The 16532-nt window shown below is 35.3% G+C and overlaps 1 protein-coding gene across 2 annotated transcripts; it reads left to right on the forward strand.

Moving 5' to 3' along the window:
• The first annotated feature begins 10 nt into the window (after positions 1 to 10).
• LOC144976968 (cytochrome b-245 light chain-like) lies at positions 11 to 15169 on the forward strand. Of its 2 annotated transcripts, XM_078921623.1 has the most exons (7): positions 11 to 282; positions 2141 to 2290; positions 5494 to 5563; positions 6484 to 6558; positions 7445 to 7528; positions 8442 to 8523; positions 9567 to 15169. In XM_078921623.1, the coding sequence occupies exons 2-7, from the start codon at positions 2233 to 2235 to the stop codon at positions 9705 to 9707; spliced, it is 510 nt and encodes a 169-aa protein (XP_078777749.1). In that variant the 5' UTR covers positions 11 to 282; positions 2141 to 2232; the 3' UTR covers positions 9708 to 15169. The 2 variants fall into 2 exon arrangements, with proteins under 2 accessions (XP_078777749.1, XP_078777750.1); XM_078921624.1 differs by lacking the exons at positions 11 to 282; positions 2141 to 2290 and adding an exon at positions 4443 to 4536.
• The last annotated feature ends 1363 nt before the right edge of the window (positions 15170 to 16532 follow it).

The raw sequence follows: 16532 nt of genomic DNA on the forward strand, positions 1-16532 counted from the left end.
TTGAAGCCCAACTTATTTTAGTTCCTAGTTTCATTTTTATTTCCTTATTAGCTACTTGATTGGCTACGCCCTTGTAAAAAAGTGAATAGCAATAAAAGTTGGAGGTCTAGTGCATTTTTTGTTGTTGTAATATTAGTCTATCATCATAGTACCTGTCTTATTTATAATTATAATCCGCGTTGGACTGGGTTATGATGGCATAGTAGATAGAATATAAAAAGAAAAAAAAATCTGCGATATAATTTCATGTCTGAATCTGAATGAGTGTCCCCAAACAACAGGGTAAGGATCAAACTCTCTCTATCTGTGTGAGTTTGTGTGCGTGTGTGTGTGTGTGTGTGTGTGTGTGTGTGCGTGTGTGTTTAATCTTATGTTTCATGTTATTTAATTTGTTCTTCTTTTTAAGGAGAAACCATTGAATTTGAATTTGCCTATTGGTCATTAGGAATACAGTCGACTTCGGATAATTGCAACTAATACTAGGTTAGTCGCAACTTTCGGTTAATCGCAACATATTCCAAGAAACGGAATAAATTCTAATAAAAGTAAAAGTCACTGATTGATTGCCACACACTTCGGTTAATCGCAACAAATTTTCGACCTAAAAAAGTGGAAAATTCAAGAAAACACAATGATGATACAAAATCTCTTCATGAATGGGTGAAATCATGACAGGTTGAAGAATTGAGAGAGAGAGCGGGGTTTAATGCTACAATAGCGTGTCACCACCCAATAGATTTGTGGGTCGATTTTGTCATTCGAGGTATCAATTTTATTGTATTAAAGAGATAGGAACTTCAGAGTTCTTTTTTTTTCTGATGTGAAATTATTACTTTGTAATTTTAACACCAAGAAAAATAGTCGGTAAATAAATTTGTTACACCTCTTTGATAGACTGCCACCGTCCAGTCGTGTAGAATTGGGAATCAAGCGTCTCAAAGTCTTCGACCAATCACAGGCTATCTATCCAGCTGGCCGAAACAAAGACGCTTCTCCCCGTCAATGTATTACGCTATTGTTATGCAAGGAATATAACACCTTATTGAGTAGGCCTAAAAGCTGAAATCTAAAAGTAAAGAATATAATTCTGAGGAATTTGAAAGTCACATTGCTGAAATCAGCTTGAAAAAAGAAGTACATTGGTCTTTGTTTCATAAAAATCGGTTGAAAACCAACTGTTTTACGAATAAATTTGATTTTAAAAATTGCTTTTGTTTATTTTAGCTTTTTTTAGTAACTTTTTTATTTATCGGCCGATTTTCTTGATTTTTATATCATTCTTTATATCTCAAAGAGACGAGATCAGTGATATACTTTGTTTGTTTCAAATGTAACTAGAACACCATTTGGCTTTTTTACCTATCAACCATGCCTGGATAATATATTCATCAACGTGGCGATTGTGACGCAACTATTCCATGGCCGTCTTCCACTGCCTCAACGATGATTCAATTCATTGTTGACGGCTGTTGACACGTTAGCTGCCAGAACGACCAATCGTTGAAGGGTCAAGATGCTCAGTAGCCAATCGTTCTTCAGTCAAAAAACTTAAGAACTCACGAGAACAAAAGTTTGAAATTTGGTGATGGACAGACCTATGAAATCGTTTCTGGGCGGAGTTAAGCCATGAGTGACCGTAGAAAACGAAAAGGCGACTGCAGATATCAAAGAGAAGGCTTATATCATCAAAGGATGTCTACATGATTGACATGGCCATATAGGGAACTCATTATCTACTCCCCCAAAAAGAATCTGAACACGAGAGGGTTAATGTGCCGTATCAGTTAAAGACGTCTCGCCAGCATCAACATTGAGCGTATAAGACAAGATACACACTATTATATAATGATTTTTTATTCTGACAGTGACAATTGTGTTACCCAGCAGATACTTACACTTGTACATGTTGAGAAAATGTGAGTAAAAGCCTCTCACGATCAGTGACTCAACTTTGCAGAATTCGAACTCGAATTTGATTAATAGGTTGTAAGCCGAATGTTCATACCTCTAGACCATAAAGCCATTTAACAATAGCCAATTGCATGTAATACTATTGTTATTATGAAATGTCTTGTCCATCAGGTGAAGGACTATCCATGATTTTGTTTTCTTTATTTGTTTCTTCTTATCTCTCCCTCAGAAAATAGTTCATTGTTTTTGTTGTCTGACCTACTCTTGATAAAGGTATAAGAGTGACTTCAGAATTAAGAGAACAGAGTACAAAGCACAACAATGGGTAAAATAGAATGGGCTATGTGGGCAAATGAACAAGCCCTTGCCAGCTCCACAAGTATGTACACAGATAATAATGAAATTTGTTTTTTCAATTGAAAAATAAATGTCATTTGTATTGTATGTTGAAAAACTTCAGTTTGTTTTTTTTTAAAAATATATTAAGATCTATCATCATAGGGGTTATTTTTTTTCTCAATATTTTGTAATATTCTGACTGGTTTTGTAATTATATAGCTTAAACAACTTTTAAACAATATTTATGTATGATAGACATTATTCACTTTGGTTCATAGAAAACTTATATAGAATTTATAATGCAAATCTGTTAACTCTTTAAGATTCAACCCAACAAAAACTGACAACAGCATATTATTCATGGGCGGGGTAGTCAAGACTGGCCTCAGTAAGTAAAATCCAATCGTTGTGAAGGAAATGACAGGCCTGTCACTGTCGCAGGATGTTTTCAGCTTTGATTTTTTATAAATTTGCAGACAAAAAATAAAATATGTTGTAGAAATTGCGATTTGGATCCTATTTTATTTGCAGGTGAAAATCATTGACATTGCACTCTGTTTGGTAAAAATCGGAAAAAGATTACGACTTTGGTGATGACAAATGACTTTGATAACAATTTTTGTAAACTTTAAAAAATATTATGAATAATTTATAACTCCCTTATCTGTGGGGCGATTTTGTCATTCGTGGTATCAATTTTATTGTAATAAAGAGATAGGAACTTCAGGGTTATTTTTTCTGATGTGAAATTATTACTTTGTAATTTGAGCACTAAGAAAAATAGTTGGTAAATAAATTTGTTACACCTCTTTGATCTCCCGCCACCGTCCATTCATGTAGAATTGTGAATCAAGCATCTCAAAGTCTTTGACCAATCACAGGCTATCTAGATGGCTGGCCGAAATGAACACGCTTCTCACTGTCAATGTATTACGCTATTGCTATGCAAGGAATATACCACCTTTTTGAGTAGGCCTAAAAGCTAAAATCTAAAAGTAAAAAATATAATTCTGAGGAATTTGAAAGTCACATTGCTGAAATTAGCTTGAAAAAAGAAGACCATTGGTTCTTATTTAAGAAAAATCGGTTGAAAACCAACGGTTTTACGAATAAATTTGATTTTATTAATTGTTTTTGTTTATTTTAGCTTTTTTTAGCAACTTTTTTATTTATCGGCCGATTTTCTTGATTTTTATATCATTCTTTATATCTGAATGAGACGAGATCAGTGATATACTTTGTTTGTTTCAAATGTAACTAGAACATAATTTGACTTTTTTACCTATCAACCGTGCCTGGATAATATATTCAACAACATGGTGATTGTGATGCAACTATCCGATGACCCGTCTTCCAGTGCTTCAGCAATGAGTCAATGCATTGTTGACACGTGAGCTTTCAGGACGACCAATCGTTGAAGGGTCAAGATTCTCAATAGCCAACCGTTCTTCGATCAAAAAACTTAAGAACTCACGAGAACAAAAGTTTGAAATTTGGTGATGGACCGACCCATGAAATCGCTTCTGGGTGGAATTTAGCCATTAGTGACCGTTGTAAACAAAAGTGCGACTGCAGACATCAAAGGGTAGGCTAAAATCATCAAAGGATGTCTACATGATTGACATGACCATATAGGGAACTCATTATCTACTCCCCCAAAAATAATCTGAACACGAGAGGGTTAAAACTCAATTTTAGTTTACATATTTTTCAAATTCATTTTATTTGTTTATTTATGGTGCAGATCAGATATGTCGACATCACGCATATATATCGATATGAAATCAAAGTCCCGTATTTAAAAAACAATTTTTTTCACTATTTAAGAATAGTAAATAAAGATTACCTATATTGACATAAATTTTACCTCAAGACGATTATATTGGCATTGTGAACCATTGATACCTGCAATAATTTGTCAAATAAAAAAGATAAGAATACAATTTATATACGGTCAATATAACCTGCAGTGAAGTAAAACACAACAGCCAATGAAAATACAGAGATATCCCCTTGCAATGTCAAATAAGTTATATAAAATGGGAGATTATTGTCCAATGACATCTCATTCATTGATCAGAACCGTTTATATCAGATATCAAGTCTAGTCCCAGCCTGTGCCAGCATTTCTCTGTACCGATATCATTAATGGGATTTCCCCATATCAATATTACTTGGCTTTCATCAAATAGGCTAACGAGAAATGCTCCCCACACCACCCAATACATGCAAGACTGTAAGCTGCCTGGCCAATCCTAGTCTGGAACCAGGACTGAATGAATTGTGGTAAATGAGACAGACCTCTTAACCCACCTCCCCCCAAGAAAAAACAAACCAAAATCTTTCTCAATTTCTCTCAGCTTCTCAGCCTCAATATTATTGGCAAGATCAATGCCACTATTATCGGTACTCATTCTCAATAAAGTTTGAGAAAACGTCATTGGTGCTGATGTTGTGACAGATGAGAAAAGTGCACCATCGGAACCAGTTTCCGGCCATACCACTATTGTAGCTGTCAAGACCCTCCATTATTTTGCTTACCAATTTCATGAGGGCACTTCCTTATTTGACAGCCTTGTCAGTGCCGAGGAAAGGGTCCAAAAGACTATTCTTGGTTGTAACACAGACCACAATAACAGACTTTTAAAGTCAAATAAAGTGAACCATCATAAATTTCAAAATTGGTTCTCTTAAATGCCACCAAATCATCAAGATTGACTTCCCTTGTTAATATTTTACATTTTCTCATTCGTTTCCCACTTTCATTTTATTAAATGACTGATATATTTCGACATCACCTTATATCAACATTTTACAGCGGTGTCGATTTATCCGTCCTTGCTTGTATTTTATTTTTGGTTTTTGTATAATTGAAAATTTTTAAATTTTTTTTTTAACACAAACAACTTTACCCCCACCTGCTACCTTTGTCTGTCAATTAGTAATCTGGTACCTGGACAAATTTGGATCTGGCTTGACAAAACAAGATTTTTCCAAGAATAGCAATCTGTTTCCAATTTCAATTCCAAGCCGTGGACATTAGAATAAGATCATGCTCCAAAGCCAGTTGTTTGTTAAATATCTTTTTCCCCCATCAAATACAGGCTTTTCTTTTCTTCTACAATTCTCATAACTTGACTAAATCCACCATGTATGTTTTACAGTTGTTTTTTTACTCCCTTTAATTATTGATATTTTTAGGTATAAAAAATTAGAATTTTTTCTGCATCGAATTCTCCACAGTTATGATAATTGGAGGTGCCCTGGCAGTGGTTGGAAAGTATAACTTATGGGGTATTGGAGTCTATGCCATGTATCCTTTTATGATTATCATTATTGTAATAATAATAATAATGTTTATTTATATAACGCCTGTCCCATACAATATAGCTCTAGGCACACAATATGCATGGCGTGCAATATATCGATGGCCCGTTGATCTAACTTCTGAAGTATAGCATTGCAAAAATGATACTTCAGAGGTAAGATCAATGGGCCATCAATATATCTTTTCTTTTTTTTTTAAATACTTAAAAGATGAGAATACAGAAATTGTAATATGTGTTCTACCAATTAACATCTGGACAAAAAAAGTTTAAAGTCTTGTAAGCCTTATTAGATATTTCAAAAGCTGAATTAATAGAGCTCTCACCTTGTAAGCTAATTGTCTGATATTGGTCATGCGACTATGTGGTCTTGTGGTATGACACTTGCCTTTGGATCAGAAGGTCCAAGGTTTGAGTCCCTCTCTGAGCAGTGCATAGTTGAGTCCTTGGAAAAGGCTCTTTACTCACATTCTCTCACTGTACTCGGGTGTAAAATGAGTGCCTGGCCTTTAACAGCATTGTCTCTGTCCAAAACAATAATGTAATATCGCCTATGAGGCATCCTGTCTCGTTCTACACGTTAAGTGTTGCTGTTGGCTAAGGACAAATTGTAAAGCACTTTTAGCATGTTTAGTGGATATTGCCCAATATAAACTCTCAATTAAAAAAATATACTATATAAATGCTCTTGTCCAGCTTCTGATCTCTCTCTATCCATCCTACATTAATTGGGTAAAAGATTCTATTAGATCTAAAAGAAATTACTCTGTGATAGATTGACATCCTGTCGAAAAGATAGCAGGCAATTGTCCATTTTTTTTTTTTTGCACAAACCTGGATTAACCTTATGGTTCTAAAAAATCACCTGCTGGAAGTCATGCATCCATATCCTTAACATATATCTCAGTATTGTTGGTGTTGTCATGTTTGTGATTGAATATCCTCGAGGTAAGAGGCAGAAAGGCACAACATTAGAACGGAGGTGAGTCTTAAAAATTATGATTATGTATCATATCTAATGGTAATCGCATAAAAATGTCAACACAATTATAGTTAATCTTAAAGAACACCACTGCCTTTAAAAATTCTCCAATATCTATATAGAGATATTGTTGTACATTTGGTACAAAATACTTTTTTTTTCATTAGCTTTAGTCATGTTGATATTATTATATCCTGTACTTTCAACTGCCAAGTACGCTATAACCTTGTTTTATGTGAAAATAAGATTGTTAAAGAAATCGATTAGGTACCTACAAAGAAAAATCTAAACTTGTGAATAGAGATCATTAATCTAATCCAAGTGAGCAATTTATGGGGTCAGGATAAAAAATGTATGTCTTAATTGGGGTTTGATCACAGATTTTTCAGCAAACTGTCCAATACACTCATCCACCTTTCATTTTCTCTCCTGCCCGTCTGAAGTAAAGTGAGATGCTGAATTAACTCTTCAACTGATGCTTGACATCGTTCCAACCACTTTACTGCGCCATATTATATATGAAATATTAGACATTTGATAGAGGAGATGTAAATATTGCAGCAATAATGTCTGCACATTCTGGAAATACACTGTACACACAGTAATTTCAGTTCTGGGATAACAAATTCTGCTGTACTGTGATACGTCTGTGCTAAATTTTGCCCATGTGGATGACACACAAAGAAAGCAATTGTTATTGGACAGTGATTACTGCTGATTATATGATAAAATTTGCATAAGGTCATGAATGTTTTGAGGCTCAAAGGCTATGTATTATTCATACAGATTGGTATTTATCATGCTTGGTATAACAAAGTTCTATTTTATTTTTCATTTTTACTTTCAATAATAAGTGGCATTTATGGTCGCCATATCAATATTTCAGATTTCAAAGGCCTTTTACAGTAGTAATCAGTGCAGGACGGCTGTTAACAAGAAACTATTTCATACGATTTGTCATCTATGTTGGGTAAGTTCTGATTATGTTTCTCATACATATAGAGGTAATTTCTTGGACTCTCAACATGACCTAAATTATGTCTGAGAATTTGAACTGATGATTAGACACCTTGGCTGATATGTTGTTAGGGGTGGCAATTTGCACACATTTAACTTGTCCCTCAATGATGGAAATTAAACTCGGAAATCCCTGTTGGTGTAAAGCTTTGTAATCATTGTCTGAAAAATTGTACTAGTGTTGAGCAGGCTGCATGTCACTTCCACTGTTTAGATATTAGATTTTAAAATTCTAAAACGTTGTTCTGGCTATTTGGGCAATGTGAAAATTTTAATCAATGAGAGAGCAGCTTTGGTCAGTTCATTTTTCCGATCCAGTCATCACTAAGGCCCACAAAAACAGTCACACAAGTTATAACCACAGAGCAATACATATTAATGTATGATGGTTTTGATGATAAAATCTGAAATACTTTTAACCAACATTTAAAACCACAAAATAAAAGAAGAAAAATATGTAATCCATAATTGTTAAAAAGATTAAGAATGACACAATTAAAAATTGCCATAAGACAAATAGCCCTGTAGTGTAGTGGTTAATGTTTCACTTGCAACCTTGATGATCCAGGTTAGAGGAGGTCAGTATTTTTTAAATGCATTGTTCTTATCATTTTGATGGTAAAATGGTTTGGACCGAGGTATATCATGGTTAAACGCTATATAAATGTTTGGTTAAAATAAAACAAATTTTTGTCGTCAATAAACGCAATAAATTACAATCACTTTATTTCATTTATTTTCCTTGATGCAAAGGGACACAAAATGGTTTTAAAATAATGAAGTGATGTGGGCAGTAAGTGGAATGGGGGTTAGGATACAAAATGTTTTATTAAATTTCTTGCATTTTTTTGTTTCATTTCACATAGGTCAAGTGTACCATGTTGTTTCATCTTACAAACTGTACTGGGTGCAATGTGCCTGATGTTAACCAGTCTTATATACCTACTTGTAAGTCAGTTTGAAGGTCTTTAAAAATTTAGCTTAACCCTTCCAGTATGAATCAGTCAGAAACATTTATAGATAAATGAATGCAGATAAGTTGAGAACTGTGTCAGAGAGTTGGCATTAATAAAATATAAGACTGTTCTCCATGGTCCAAAATTTGACAGACTTAAATTGATATGAACTACAGTGCAGTTAATAACGATAATAATGTTGTCTCAAAAAAAAGAAAAAAAGTCGCCTCTACAAAGAATTCAATCCCAGGCCTCCTGCCATTCAAGCAAATGTTCTAGTACAGTACTTGATTCAACCAGGAACGACTCAGTCGTCGTAGAATAGTCTTCTGACCATGCACTACAATAAGGTTCGATTCCAGTAGTGATCATTTTTTTTTGTAATTATAATTTGTGAAGTTCAAAATTTTAACACTACAGGATCAGTGAATAAATTACATGAGGGAGAAAATTATGATAATGCTCATCTTCTAAGATTTTCTGTTTGAATCGGGTTTCTTAAAATCTACACATTACAATAGTCAAATAATAATAATAATAATAATAATAATAAAAAATAATAATAATAAAAATAATAAAAGAAAGAAGAAGAAGAAGAAGAAGAAGAAGAAGAAGAAGAAGAAGAAGAAGAAGAAGAAGAAGAAGAAGAAGAAGAAGAATGATAATAATAAGAATAAGAATAATAATAATTATTATTATAATAATATCTTTATTGTCCATGAAGGCAATTTTTCATTTCTTTACTTTACACAAACAGCTTCAATTTAATTAATGAAAACAGATAATGTGGACGTTTCAGATTTTTCCTTTGTCAAAAAAACAGGATGAATAAAACACTGAAGATGAATGGGAGAATGGGGTTGTTAAGGCGAAACATCCACATTCTCTGTTTTCAATAATTAAATTGAAGCTTCCATTCCATTTGACAATTGTTATTTATTTCTTCGAGCATCAAGCAGTAACATTTGCATTATATTTATACAAAATAATAAAGATTTCTTTAATTTTCATTTATATATTATTTGCAATTTTCAGGCAGCTATAAAAGGAGAAGAATGGCTTCCCGTAAAAGCAGAGGATGATAAACCAGGTCCTAAGGTCATTGCTGAACCAAAGAGACCTCCTCCTCGACGACCTGACACCGCCCCAGTTACGGAGCAGGAGAATAGAGTTTGATAACGATCATGATGTGTTACTTACTCAATGTTCGAGTGATCCTCACTCTTTACTCAGCTGTCGATCCTGGTTGTCTTTCACACATTGCATGGTGATTTTGGCCCTATGATTATAGGTTTAAAAAAAATAGTCTTTAAGAGCGATTAAGTCCATGGAGCAAGAGTTTATCCCAGTTTCTATAGCATGAAATGGGCAATTGCACTTGCTTGCTACCCTTTGGATAGGACACTAGTCTATTGAAAATAGTGGAGACAGTTAGGACTAAAATTGTGCATATTGTGGTAAAAGCATGAAATTTGGTAACAATGAAGACAATTATGGATATAGAATCACCTTGACAGATGACAGGAATGACTACAACTGATCGCTGATTAAAACCCTATATTTACTATAGAAAATAGAGACAAATCGCCCAATATACTTCTGAAATATACCGATCTTCAAACATAAAAGTCTAATCTGCACGTTGGTATTAGTTTCAGTTTGAGCCTACATTGACCATAAAATGACCAACTGACCAGAAAAATGACCACAGGTTATTGTAGTGAAATATTGAAAATGATTTATAATCATGAAATGTTGAAGAATGAACAGCACTACTACAATAAAATCTAAATTCAACAAATGGGGAAAAAATGTACAAAATGACCATATTACTGACCACTGTTTGACCACTAATTAGTAGTCATAAAACAATAACTTTTCATACATGATATATTAGATTATATCATTGTGAATGAATATCAGATCAAATTTACAAGCATGGTTTTTTGAGAAGAATTTTAGCATGATTAAGAATAATTGATCAAATGACCAACTACCGACCAAATGACCACACTTCCACAATCACAAAAAAATTTCAATTTGATAACATAATCAGGTTTGTAAACACTCAGATTATGATATTATACACTGGCATTCCGTTTTTAAGATTTATAATACAACTAAATAGCCAACTGGTCACCGGTTATTGCTCAATTGACCACTATCTGCACTAAATAAAAATAAGTGGATAGAAAGATAAACATAAACAATATTTTAAGTACAGAATAATTCCACTTCAGACAAATGGAGAAAGCAATCTAACCTTAACCATATTTGTCTTCAGTAAAGGTTGGGCCCTTAAGTCAAAGCAATTCAACATTTTTCCATTAAATGCATCACACAACTCAATTTTCCGTCCTCTTTTCCATTGATAATAATCAATGAATGTTATATTATAATGCTCAGCTACAAAGCAGTATTGTTTTGAGTTAGTGTCCAGCCCATATTCAAGATAGCTGCATGGTAATTGACAAGCACTCCAAAATTAAGTATGCACTCTAATGATAGTGTTCTACCAACTGACTACATGTCAATCACCATAATAAACAATATGTACAACAGTTTCATCTTTTGATTGTGATGCACGTTGCTGCACAGTAGCATATCTCTGTACATGGCAATAACACTTTCTTACACATGTATGGTCTTGCATCCTTTTTGGCAACCACACTTAATAAGCGCTTTGCAGGCTTAGGAAGCCTCAGGCAAATTCATCCATACCGGAATCAGACTCCCTTCTTTGTTGGTCCAGCCGCAATCAGTTGGACTTTGTGAAGAACTCATACGACATATTGACGAATGCCAAGCATGACCATTAAGAAGGCTGATCTCTTGATATGTTAGCGCACATCTTGTTGGAGGGATCCTGTCAATGGTCCTGCCTTTCCTCGCAAACAGATGTATGAAAAGAATTGATGCACTTTGTTGTATTGGTCTTGTCATACATGCATATTGTGAATGTCTCAATTGATAATACATCTGCATCCTGAACATCAGCTGGGAATTCTGACAGCTTGTGAAATACTGGAGTGATCTCCGGATAAGATTCCAGGCTGATAAGGCAGTTTTCTTCCCAATAGCTAAAAATGAAGATGTACAGTCACTACCCAAAAATGCATGGAAGAGTAATCATGACATGAAACTTTTCTGGTGTCAGCAGTGCAGTGGCAATTTTGTGAACCAGAATATACTTGAAATGTTTCAATTCCTAAAGCAATTCAAAGTTCCTCCAGACAAAACAACGTCACTATCGACAGTTCTGATCATGATTCTGCTGTGACCATTGTGTGACACATTTAGCGCATGTAATATCATTCTTGTATCTGCCTTCTCCTGTCGACATGGTGAGATTTGTTGAGCAAACATTGGGCTGGTTGGAGATGACTGTATCGTCAAGCCTTGTCATCAGGACGATTTCCGTAATTCCATCGCATATTTCTTGAGCAAGGTATCTAAAAAGATGTCTTGTTTTCTCTGTTTTTAAGGAAATCTTTCCAGTCTCATGGTACTTTGGCAAAGCTGCATGTACCCGTTTCCTGAACCCAATTCCAGGTTTTTCACTAGTTGTATGTTTCAAACTGTGTTGAAAGTATCCATTGAAAATAACATCAATACTATCAATGGATGTTGCATAGTTCCGCAAAAAAGGGAAGGACAATCTCCTGTGCATATTGACTAAATGTCAACCCAGACTTTGGCAATGTCATCTGTACAATGGCAGAACCATCAAAGACCATACAAGTGATGTCAGGCTTGTTCTCACTCAATGGTACTTGATGAAGAAGACACTAACAAAGGTTTTCCATTTAACCTCATTAATTGTTGTATGGAGGATAGGAAAATGGCCTCTGATGGCCCCGGGATTCTCTTTGGTGGGTGCTAGAAAAGAGACATACCTGTGCCATGAAAACTACTCTGTGCAGTAGAGGAAGATTATAATCCAGCTTGTCAATGGCTGCTGCTGTAAAAACAACATTTTAAACCCTTTCCCTGACGACTGGGTGGAATCAACCCGTCCAGCGCCTTTGAACTACCATATCTCGATTATTAATCGATCAAATTACACCAAATGTCATCTATTCCTCAACTTTATCGAGATAAACCATTATTCGAATCTATTTTTGATTTAGAAAAAAAATGTGCATTTTGTAGATGTTATAAAATTTTGCAGGTGGTCCCTGACGACTGGGTTGATTACACCCTTATACTTATATAAAGGATTTAACGTAATATAAAGACAAATGCTTATACATTTTCAAAGAATTTATTAGGTTTTTCATAATTCTGATAATGATAGTGATAGCATATAATGTTAACAATAATTTTAAACAGTTTGTTTTACATTCCACAAAATAATATTACATCATTCATAGCAAATTACTTCAACATACACACATACACCTCCTTCTCTTCTCAAATTTTACAAAAAGGGTAAGATATTCTATAAATCAATTGTAGTTAATTTTCAACCCTTAATTGTTTTCATGCTCTTGGTCAATGAGTGAGATACATTTCTGACAACAAATAACCGAATGCTCTTTGCAAAGGTGGCATCGGCATCTCTCGCATCTTGTTTTGGTTTTTCGATCCCTCTTTGTAGGACACTTTGAACACCTCTTTGGCTTTTCTGATTCTTCATGCAGTATTTGTTTCTTGTGTGGTGGATTTGATATAGAAAGATCATCAGCTTTTGGTGGGTTTAGAATATTGAGGACTGTTTGGATGTTTTGTTGGGTCGTTTTTTGAAGGGTTGGAATAGCAGATCTGCGTTGAATTTGTGCTAAGGCTAATGAACGTCCGATATCCAAATTAAATTGTTGTCGACAATCTGCATGCAACCTCTTATCACGTGGATATTTCATCCTGAATATAACTAAAGATGCGATGGATGCAAGGTCCAGAATGTTAAAAAATATAACAAGGGGCCATCGTTTAGATTTTCGTTTTGTTGTGAACGCATGGGCCATTTGATCCATGGCATCAACACCTCCCTTGGTCTTATTGTATTTGAGCACAATACCTATCGGGTTTGTTGTTGTCACCAGAGATTTCCGGTTTGTTGTGCATGGTACTCATCAGAATCACATTCTTTTGGCGCTTTGTTTGAAATGACACCAATGTTGTTTCTTTCTGGAATAAAAATTTTGATTCCCCAAGAGGAAGAGATTTCTTCTCCTGAAATTCTTTTGGCAAGAATCGTTTATTTCTCCTGATTGTGCCAATAACTGTTAATGTTTTTCTAGCTAAAGATTCTGCTAATCTCAGCTCAGTGAAGTAATTGTCCGTAGTAATGTTCCTGCCACTTCCATTGAAATCACTTGTCAAGTTAGAGACAACATCTGCAGTGACACTGTTTGTCCGTTGACTTGGTCTAGCGCTTGTAGTATCTCTGCCTAGGTAAGGTTGCGCTCTTAGCGGGTAGTTCGTTGATGCGTCACAGGTCCAAAAAATTTTCAAACCATACTTATCAGGCTTGGACGGAATGTATTGTATGAAGCTGCATCTGCCTCTAAAGGGGACCAACTGTTCATCAATTGTAATATTTTCACCAGGGAAATAGTACTTTGCAAGGTTGTTATGAAATATATCCCACACATCTCGAATAGGCGCAAACAAGTCCCTTGCTCGTCTTACAGATCTTGTCTCTTTATTATCAAATCTCAGATGGTTCAAGAGATTACTAAACCTGTGCAACCCAAAGGCTGCCCTAACTAGAGAATTTCCATCAATGGGGTTGAAAAGGAGTTCAACAGATAGACCATTTTTATGAAGAGCACCGGTATGCAATAAACAGCCAATGAATGCAAGAATTTCTATTTCATCTGTGTTTTTCCATTTAGTACCTTTTGCTTTTTTGCCTTCAATGTTTGTGTTTTCTACAATATTAGCAATTATAAGTTCATCAACATAAAGTAAGAAGGCATCTGCGGGTGTCATGACATTGTGGGTGAATGGAATTCTGTTTTTTGGTAGCTTTATAATATTTTTTCTAGGCGTGCGTCCTTCTGGAAAGGGTTTAGTTGACCATTCAGTTGCATTATCCTTTGCAAGAACGATAACAGCAGAACTTTCATTATTCTCTTGATGGCTGTTAGCAGACAAACTTTCTCCCATGACTACAGACATGCTGTGATCACCCATGCTACTTTCAGGTTCACCATCAAGTTCTTCGTAGATTGGAGCAACCCCATCATCATTATCATTATCATCACTACTACTGTCCGAAGAATTTGAGTCCCCAATTCGGTTGGGAGGAGGAATCCATTCGTCTTCATCAGACATATCAGCCTCGTCACTAAGATTGCCATCCGCAAGGGTTTCGTTGATGATTTCAAACAGGTTTCTAGATGATGACGCCATTGTAATAGATATCTGAAAATAGAAAAAGAAACAGATTCTGTTAACCCATAGAGGCCCGGTGTTTACTAAGAAAAATTCCCCTGAGGCCCAGTGTAAGGGACATAACTCTTAACAAAAAAATACCAACACAAAGTTAAAAAATTATTAAACGAGAACCAAATGACATAAAATTATAATTTTAATTCCTTTTTATAGCCAGATAAATTTGCTTTCGAATGATATATAACATGACATGTTTTGATTTCAATAAATTGGGAAAAAAGTATTAAAAAAAAAAACTCGTTCCCCGCACCCCCATTCCCGTCATTTTCGTCAATCTCGGACTCCGATTCAGTGTCCGAATCACCTTGATCGGGTGCTAACGCCTTGTCTTGTCCATCCCCACCATCGTTTACATCTTCTCTTTCTAGTTCGATATCGCTTTCATTTCCAAAATCCTCTTCATCGTCCACACCACTCTCCAAAACATCATTTCTAGCGCCACGCAACGTACGGGAATGCCATTTTTCTGAATTCGATTACTCACTTGTTATCAACGATATAAACGTGCGGTAAAAACGAAACGGAAATAGAACGATCGCATTACGTTTACGATGTTTCCGGTTTAGAATAAAACGAAGTGATTCGTTGCAATAACAAAGTAAACATGATCCGTTTTTTCTCGGGGGCCGCGGGCGATGACGGGCGATGCGGGCCTCAACAGTCGCGGGCGACTCCAGGGGAAGCGGGCCTCTATGGGTTAAAATGTTACCAAATCAATTAATATCAGATTTAATCTAAAACAGTTTCTCAACTCATGTCTTGGGTCCAAATCTCATGTGAACTCATGGATTTAGAATAATCAGAATGTTCACAGCTTTGAGCATGCCGATGAACATGGAAAATAGGCATATAATAATAATAATAACAGAAAGGCATTTATATAGCGCTTTACCCCGCTACAAGCAGGCTCAAAGCGCTTAACAATGGATCTATTTTACATGCTGGCAACATATATAACAATAACAACATAGAGACGATGCACAAGCCGCCTGTTAGGCGAATTACACCTGCATGGGACCTCCGAATTTAACGTCCGTCTCCGATAGGACAAGGAAAGTTGTATAAAGTGCCTTTCCTAAGGGACATAACACTGGCCACCGACAGATTCGTGTGAAATGCACATTTTTTGTCTTTTGCGATAAATTTTTATCAGAAAAAAATTCCGACTCTTATAGGGCTCGAACCTGGGACCTACTGGTTCACAGGCAGATGACTTATCCACTCGGCCCCCCGACACTACCTATATAAAGGCTATTCATTATAATTACTACTTTTATTGTTGTTGGTCATTATTATTATCAGACTGTGGTCCGTCATTTTGTGCAAAACACAACAAATGGATGGGGGATTCATGAATTATGTAAGTAAATAGGGTACAATTCTTAGTAATGCTAGATACAAATTTATTGGTCACTTGTAGAAGAACAAGGAAAAATCATATTTACCTTTATTTATTGGGTTGGCTGCTTCTAAAATTGAGAATTATAATATTTGCTTGACCATTCAAGTATCCACATGGAAAGAATGCTGTAAATCACTTTCACTTTTGATAGGAAAGGGGAAATCACTCTGGTATAACAGGGGCAGTCACTCTTAAAA

This window comes from Berghia stephanieae, chromosome 7 (assembly GCF_034508935.2).
Source record: "Berghia stephanieae isolate SIO BIC M18660-M18661 chromosome 7, UCSD_Bste_1.3, whole genome shotgun sequence".
Classification (NCBI taxonomy): Eukaryota; Metazoa; Mollusca; class Gastropoda; order Nudibranchia; family Aeolidiidae; genus Berghia; species Berghia stephanieae.